This window comes from Carcharhinus amblyrhynchos, chromosome 6, assembly GCF_965287045.1.
Source record: "Carcharhinus amblyrhynchos chromosome 6, sCarAmb.v2.hapA, whole genome shotgun sequence".
NCBI lineage: Eukaryota > Metazoa > Chordata > Chondrichthyes > Carcharhiniformes > Carcharhinidae > Carcharhinus > Carcharhinus amblyrhynchos.
In genome coordinates, this window is record NC_137329.1 from 105484355 (window position 1) to 105493131 (window position 8777).

At 42.2% G+C, this 8777-nt stretch overlaps 1 protein-coding gene across 1 annotated transcript; it reads left to right on the forward strand.

Annotated features, from left to right (window-relative positions):
- Positions 1-487: 487 nt before the first annotated feature.
- LOC145344369 (uncharacterized) lies at positions 488-8508 on the forward strand. Its single transcript, XM_080191496.1, has 5 exons — positions 488-625; positions 920-976; positions 1065-1220; positions 4753-4824; positions 8401-8508. The coding sequence occupies exons 1-5, from the start codon at positions 488-490 to the stop codon at positions 8506-8508; spliced, it is 531 nt and encodes a 176-aa protein (XP_080047622.1).
- The last annotated feature ends 269 nt before the right edge of the window (positions 8509-8777 follow it).

Sequence of the window (8777 nt, forward strand, 5' to 3'; positions counted from 1 at the left end):
GATTAAATCGGAAAAACACATATAGAAGTGGGAAAGGATGTTACTGATGTTTGAAGCCAGTATCAAAATAAAGATCTTATTGACAATTATCTAGCAATTATGATTTGACATAACTTTCACTTTTCTCTTTCAGTAAGATGATTATCTGACACCACACCAAGTATTTGACAGTGATTTCTGTCTCCAACCCTTAACCACGCCGAGTACCTTTTGAGTGACAGGGAAGCTATCAGTGCATAGGCAGAGAAAGGTGACCTAGATAAATGAATGGGGCTCTCCCCACCTCCGTGCCGTAAATTAAAAAAGTTTAAAAAAAGTGGAAATGTTAAATCAATTGCCCCACATTCCTGCGCTGAATGCGGACGGGGGGCAAGTCTTAAATAAGACTCTCTGGTAGGATCTCTTGACATCTACAAACAGGCGAGGCATCAGTTTCAAAGCAGTGTAACTGGTGAAAGGGTGGCTGTACAGACATATCTATGTGAGCATGTTCTTTCCGGCCGCTTGTCTTCTATTAGCTTCTATCCCTGCTATCGTAGCAAACCTTGAGTCAGATTGTAGACCAAATGTATCAGATGAACTGCTAAAGGACTTTAACGCCTATGTGGGAATGGTCACTAAGAAGGTAAATCCTTTCCATTCATCTTCCAGAATGGTTTTATCACTTCTCAAATTTCAGAAATAATAATTAAAAACATGCTTTTGTGAAGCCATTTGCCTTATCTCCCACAATCTTTTCGTGTAGATAGCTCAGTTGCGTCCTCGATAAGTTTTTTCTCTCCCAGTGTGTGTAAAGCTAATTCAAACATCTTCTGCTGCCTTTCAAAGACAATTTGGTAAAACAACAAAAATCATTCTTTGTAGAGGGAGGAAAACATCCCTTTCTGCTCATCACCCTTGCATTGTTTTACTTTTCCAGATGACTGGGAACCATAGACGAAGCTTACCTCAACTTTGCGAATTTGTGAACATGACAGTAAGTTTAATTATGTTTCCAAGACTACCCAGGACTGTCAGCCGTAAATCTCTGGTCAGTTTTACATGTTAACTATTTACTTTGGCAGAGCAAGGGCCAATGTACTGTTCTGAAGAAGGCTTTGGGATTCTATCAGTTTTATCTGAAAAATAATCTACAAAAGCTATCGTTACCTGAAGCTGTCAAGAAGAATCTATCAAAAATCAAAGACTACATCCAGCAGATATATTTGAAAACAAAATGTGTAAGTTTACCTGCGTGTTCTATATTTTGGGGAGGGGGGGGGAGTGGTAATGTGGTTAGCACTGCTGCCTCACAGTGCCAGGGACCAGGGTTCGATTCTTGGCTTGGGCCATTGTCTGCGTGGAGTTTGCATATTCTCCCCGTGTCTACGTGGGTTTCCTCCGGGGGTTCCAGTTTCCTCCCACAGTCCAAAAATGTCAGCGTTTGATGCATTGGCCATGGTAACTTGCACCTTAGTGTCCTGGGATGCTTAGATTAGAGGGATTAGCTGGCCTTGGTGGGATTGTTGTCAGTGCAGACTTAATGGGCAGAATAGTACTGTAAGGTTTCTTCTGCACTGTGGGGTTTCTATGATTCTAAACATTGTGTAAGCACTCTTTCAACTCTTTGCAGTTCATTGAGACAAGGCTGAACTCAAATAGTCAAGTTTACGCAGTGTATACATAAAGGATTTTATTTTTCCATGTATTTGATTTGATTCAAATTTGATACATTGTTGCCACATGTATTTGCATCCAGTGAAAAGTATTGTTTCTTGCGCACTATACAGACAAAGCATACTGTACATAGAGAAGGAAACGAGAGAATGCAGAATGTAGTGTTACAGTCATAGCTAGCGTGTAGAGAAAGGTCAGCTTAATGCAAAGTAGGTCCAATCAAAAGTCTGACAGCAGCAGGAAAGAAGCTGTTCTTGAATCAGTTGGTATGTGTCCTCAGACTTTTGTATCTTTTTCCTGACGGAAGAAGGTGGAAGAGAATATGTCCAGGATGTGGGGGGTCCTTGATTCTGGAGGCTTGCTCCCTTGGAATTTGGATTTAGTTGATGTGTTTTTCAGCTCTTTAGATATCATTCCATTTATCCAAAATTGCCTTTGATGTATATAATACAACAACAGCTTCTGATGCATATTATATAAACAATTATTTCAATCTCTATACCTCCCATCATGTCATAAGTCTCACATGAGTGATTATCATTCAGAGTTTGACACCAAGCTACATAAAGGAATGGTAAAGTGGGTCCCAGGTCCAGCTATATTCAGCAGCTTCTTCAATTGCTTATTATTGAGGTATTGAATACCATTTGTGACTCCTCAAAAATTAAAACAGTTCATGCCTGCATGCAACATTCAGATCTGGGATGGTAAGTGGCAAATAACATTTCCACCACAAAAAATGCCAGATAATAATCCTCCCCAATAAGAAAGAATCTAACCATCTCCCATTAACCTCAATGGCATCACTATCTCTGAAACCCCCCTCTATCAACATCCTGGTGCTTACTATTGACCACAAAGTGAACTGGACCAGTCATATAAGTAGGCCGGGCAGAGGTCATGAATTCTGCATTGTGTGACTCACCTCCTGGATCCCCAATGTCTGTCGACCATCTACAAGTTTAAAATTTATTTATTAGTGTCACAAGTAGGCTTTCATTAACAGTGCAATGAAGTTACTGTGAAAATTCCCTAGTTGCGCCTGTTCTGGTACACAGAGGGAGAATTTAGCACAGCCAATGGACCTAACCAGCATGTCTTTTGGACAATGGGAGGAAACTGGAGCAACTGGAGGAAACCCACTCTGGCACAGGGAGAATGTGTAGAATCTGCACAGAGTGACCCAAGCCAGGAATTGAACCTGGGTCCCTGGCGCTGTGAGGCAGCAAAGTACAAGTCAGGAATGTCAGAAAATACACTTGGATCACTTGCCTGGATGACTGCAGTTCCAACAATATCAAGAAGATTCACATCATCCAGGACAAAGAAACACACATGATTAACATGTCATCCACCACACAAATCATTTCCTCCACCAATTGCACACAGTGGTAGCAGTATGCACCATATAGAAGACGTACTACTGCAGCTCCATAACATTCCTCAACAGCACCTTCCAAAGCTGCGATGTCTACCACTTTCAAGAACAAGGGCAAGAGATGCATGAGAACACGACCATTTGCATGTTCCCGACACACCATCCGGATGTCTAACTATATCGTCTTTCCTTCGCTGTTGCTGAGTCAAGATCATGCCACTGTATTCCCAACAGCACTATGGGTGATCTATCCTAATGGCAGTTCAAGGAGGCTTTCCTTCTCAAGGGCAATTAGGGAAGGGCAACAAATACTGGCCTCGTCAATGACGTTCACATCCAATGAAAGGATGAAAAAAAACTCTAGTTAAAAATCTCAGGATTACTAACACTCTGATAATTAAAGCCAATACCTTGGAAAGAAAGATTTAATGAGATTTGATGACAGAAAAAGCTCTGGGAAACAATGAAATGCAGCAACCTGAATCTGATTCCTTCTGTGTTTCGTTCTCAGTATGATGGGACAGAGTGGAGCCTGTACATACCTTCTATATGGTGCATACTGCTACCACTGTGTGCAGCTGGTGGGGGGAATGTTTTGTGTGGTGGATGACATGTTAATCATGTGGGTTGCTTTGTCCTGGATGATGTGAAGCTTCTTGGTATTGTTGGAACTGCAGTCATCCAGGCAAGAGATCCAAGTGTATTTTCTGACATTCCTGACTTGTGTTTTGCACAGTGGTTAGCACTGCTGCCTCACAGCTCCAGTTCAATTCCTGGTTTGGGTCACTTTATGCAGAGTCTACACATTCTCTCTGTGTCAGTGTGGGTTTCCTCCAGTTTCCTCCCACTGTCCAAAAGATGTGCTGGTTAGGTGGTCTGTAACAGTTCACAGTTTGCAAGGCTCCTCGCTATGAAAATGAAACAAAATTTGACATTGACCCATAGTAGGTCTTTCAGTTTATTTTAATTAGGTAAACACCTCAGTTCCAGTAAAGGAAAATTGAATTTTACATAAATTGATTTAACATCTGGCTGGTAATAATAGTTGGACAATTCTAGCTTTTGGTCTCTGAGTGATTCAGTGTGATAATATAATTAGATGGTAATTGAAAAAAACAACTCTTCATGACAGTGACTACCATGGAGGCGTACAATCTTTATCAGAGGGTTTTTGCAATTTTCACCTTAACATTTGCCATACTTGCCATTTTTTATTTCTGAAGCCTTCAAGAACAAAAATAGTGTATACATGGTATTCCACATCCTTGCCTGTGTGTAGCCACTTGTTAAGATTTACCTGATCTAACATTGCACTTCATTCTATGATTAGACATCACCCAATAAGGGTGGCACAATGACACAGTGGTTAGCACTGCTGCCTCACATCTCCAAGGACCAGGTTCAATTCTGGCCTCGGTGACTGTCTGTATGGAGTTTACACGTTCTCCCTGTGTCTGCGTAAATTTCTTTTGGATGCTGCGGTTTCCTGCTACAGTCCAAAGATGTGTGGGTTAGGTTGATTGGTCATGCTAAATTGACCCTTAGTGTCTGGGGGGATTAGCAGGGTAGATACGTAGGGGATGGGGCCTTGGGTGGGATTGTTATTGGTGCAGACTCGATGGCCCAAATGGCCTCCTTCTGCAGTACAGGGATTCTATGATTCTATTCTATGAATAGCAAAATTGCATCAGTTTAAAATTCTGTCTATTAAATTACAGAGACGGTGCAAATCATCTAAGGACCTGGCAGCAGCAGAAGCCAAGGAGAAATTAGAAAAAGAGAAGCTTATGGTAATGGAACTTTTACATTTATGGTTTGATTATTTTAGATTTATTTAAAGGAAGAGTCTGGTTAATCATTCCAAAAACATTGCTTTTGTTTAGTGTCAACTCCTCCGGAAAAGATTATATTGATGAAGTTTTATTTATGCTTTCTCTTAATTATTGAAGGAAAGGCTGTAGTCCAAAAGGCAGGTGGATGATGTTAGGAATGCATTTACATGGAGAGAATAGGTTGATAGATGATGCTTTCACCACCCATTTACTGTGGAGAGCTGCTTCCTAAAACGGTTCCCTTACACTGTGTTCCAGCCCTGGTGCTGTTGACATCATCTTTCTCATAACCAGCAAGCCAAAGTTCCTGATCAACTTGGAAAATTGTGGTTCATTTCCCAACGAAGTTTAACAAATATATCATTTTTACATCACTGCTGGTGTTTACCTGGTGCCTGGAGAATGTCTGTATGGTGGTAGATCAGTTGAGGCAAAATTGCTTTTGTGTCCTGTATGAAGGTTAGCAGGATTGCCTTAACCACGCAGCTCAGTGACAACCTTCAGGTTTCAGATTAATATGCCTCTTTCAAGATTGGAACTCAAGATTTGTTGCTACCAGAGATGCAGACACGATTGTCTTCTCTCCTGTTGGCACACACACTCTTGAATAGGTCCCAAATCATTGCCACTCAAAGTATCAATTTAAGCAGCACAATTGAAAACATGAAGACTTTTAATAGAACGGGTACAGAGTACTGTTTCCGCTGGCTCAAGGGTGCTAATTAAAGGGCACAGATTTCAATTGATTGAGAAACAGCATAAGGAAAATATTTTTCATGCAGTGACAGATTAGGATTTAGAATGCATAGGCAGGTACGTTGGTGGATACAGATACATGATACAACTGTGGCTTTCCGAAGGGAATTGGATAACTATTTGAAGGAGAAAAAGAATGCAGCAAAATAGGTAATGAATGGGGGAATTGGACTATCTGAACTTCTCCTTGAATAATTGTGCAGATGTGATGGGCTGAATGGCCTTTTTTTGTGCTGCCATACTCTATGATTCTATGTCTTTCTCTTGTCCATCGCTGCGGAGCTACTGCCTGTCCGGTATAGCATCTGATTGTGCCTAATGCGTAATTACCTTACTGCTAGCTTCTGTTCCTCCTGTGATTTGTGCCAATGGGCAGATTTTACTTTCCCCCGGCAGCTTTGCAGGCGGGGTGCAGTCTTAAATTTTCAAATGGCCTTCCCACCAGGCTGTTGCCTGCCCTGACCTCGCCACAATTTCATACTGGGATGAGTGAGACTCTGACTGGCCCACCCACCCTTGACCCAATTGAGGGCCTTAAGTAAACAATTATTGACCATTTAAGAACCCAGCCTCAGTTTGCAGGTTGGCAGGAGAACTTCACAGGCAGGAGAAAGCTTGAAAAGTGGCCCTTGCTCGGGAATATAGGAAGAACCTCTATCAGCGGCCTCCATTTAATAAAGGCAGTTCCCCCCTCCAACAAACAATTCACAATTTTGGATCTTGCTGCCCCTCACCAGTGATGTCATCAGATTCACGCAGGTTCAGGTAAACCTGCTTTACATTAATTCGAATGAATGTAAATGTTATTTACACCCCTCTTGCTACATGTTGACCCCCCCGATGCCATATATTGACAGGGTGACTGAGGGAGTCACCCAATCTGACTACCCGCTTCTCTACTGTGGCTATATTCGTAGCTAGGTGTCCCTGGGGAGGGAGCATGCAGTGTCCGAGGGCACTGTGCTTGTTACACAGGGACTGCGGTGTATTATTGACCCTTAATCATATTTTGGCTTAATATTTTAACTTCCCTTTCTGTTTTGTTTTTGTTTTGCGTGGCTCCCTGTTTGGGGGCTATTGTCTTGCTTTGTCCCTGAGTTTGTTTAATTTAGTTTATTTGGTTGGCATAAGAAGAAATATCATATATTGACACTGTGGCGTACAACGTGGGGGTCTCCCTGGAGGCACAATGGCAAGTATAGCCCTTGGGGGTGAGAGATATTGCCAGAGAGTGACCTGGCAATATCCCCTGGTACTGCCTGTTAGCACAGGTTGGCTTTGCCAGGTTGGCCGCATGCCCACGCCAACCTAGGAGTGCCAAGCTGGCAGTGCCAACCTGTGCCTGAGGAGTGGATCCTAATGGGAGCCTCATGTTGGGGGAGGGGGGGAATTCATTTAAAAGTGGTTGTGGCTGGGAGCAGACGGAGGAGCTGGGGTCGCCGATAATGGCCGTTGGGGGTAGGGGTCGTGGAGGTGGGTACTCTCTCAGACTGTGGGGAGAGAAGGGGTTGATGATTGAGGCTGGTGGGGAAAGGGGCCAATAATCAAGAGGGGGAAGAGGCTGATGATTGGGGAGAGGTGAAGGAGGCCGATGATTTGCAGGGAGATGATAATTGGTTGGGAAAGGGTCCAATGACTGGGGAGGGGCAATGGCGGGGGGGGAAGGAGAAATGCCAACTCCAGTCAGGGGTGGGAATCCTGAAGACCACCGTGGTGGGTTGGGGGGTAGTTTATTCAGATTCTGATTGGGGCACCCTTTAAAGATGGCACCCAATCTCTGTGCAGGGTTTTGTCAGTGTATTGAAGCCCTGTCTCCCTGTACGATGGTGTGAAACACGTCCCTTGAATTTTTTTGGCCAAGTGTCATAACACTTGGAGAGAAAACTGATGTTTTTCTCTGGAGGGAAAGACACTGGTGTTCTATCCAGAAACAACACTCTGCCATTTTTTGGTAAGATTTAGCCCATGAAGTTTACCAGTTGTCACCATTATAAACATTTTCTGAACAAATCCTGACTACTTTGAAATGTAAATATAATTATAGCAATACCTTTTGCCACACATCCAGCAAAGATGTTTGCAATCAATTGCCAAGAGAGTAGCTTAGAATGGCTCACCTGTCCAATTTCCTCTCACCTTTCTGTGGAGAAAAAGCTTGCTGTTTCTGAATGTCTCCCCTTCATGATCTGTTTTATGGGAATGAGCCCACATCCTAATAAAGTAAAGTAAAATGTATTTATTAGTCCCAACTAAGGCTTACATTAACACTGTAATGAAGTTACTGTGAAATTCCCCTAGTCGCCACATTCCAACACTTGTTCGAGTCAATGCACCTAACCAGCATGTCTTTCGGACTGTGGGAGGAAACCCACGCAGACATGGGGAGACTGTGTAAACTCCGCACAAACAGTGACCCAAGCCAGGAATTGAACCCAGATACCTGGAGCTGTGAGGCAGCTGTGCTAACCACTATGGCAACATGCCATCAAGTTTAAGACAGTTTATTTAACATTGATTTTAAATTTGCTCATGCTATCGATAGCAGTCAGGTCAGGCAAATAGAATTTGATGTTTTCAATAGTCCTTCTGATATACAGATTCACAGATGAGGTATTTTGGGTAATATCTATCATAAATAATTTATTTATTTTTCTCTGAACTGCAATGCAGAATCTAAAAAGTGCCCATCATTTATCTCTTGCAACTGCCCTCAGAAGCTGTAGATAATAGATGCGATATATTCCAGAAATAAAACCCTGTTCTTTTTTACATTTTCAGATGAAGGGCTCATCACATGCCACTGCATCACAGATTATCTTCCAACTCTATGCTCTTCGCAATCTTCTTCTCGAAATAACCAACAAGTTGCCTTTCACGGGATGTTAGTCCTCATAGTTGTCATTTTTGCTGATCACACAGGATTTCAGTCTGCTCTGGATTTAAAGAACATAAAAACAGTCAAGAAAGCTCTATGAAGCTTATCCTTCTGTTCCAAAGCTTAATTAATTTCATTACAGGATCCATTGGTGATATTGTGTGCCATGCATTTAACCAATGTAATATATTCCTTTATTTATCTTGAATTAAAAACATTGTGGTGAGATTGAAATAACTATTGAGCTTCAAACTTGTTGTACAAAATCTTTTCATATAGT

Coding starts and splice junctions, on each gene's coding strand:
- LOC145344369 (XM_080191496.1), top strand. CDS start 488: ATGTTCTTTCCGGCCGCTTGTCTTCTATTAGCTTCTATCCCTGCTATC. Junction 977..1,064: donor GCGAATTTGTGAACATGACA/GTAAGTTTAATT, acceptor TTACTTTGGCAG/AGCAAGGGCCAATGTACTGT. Junction 1,221..4,752: donor TATATTTGAAAACAAAATGT/GTAAGTTTACCT, acceptor ATTAAATTACAG/AGACGGTGCAAATCATCTAA.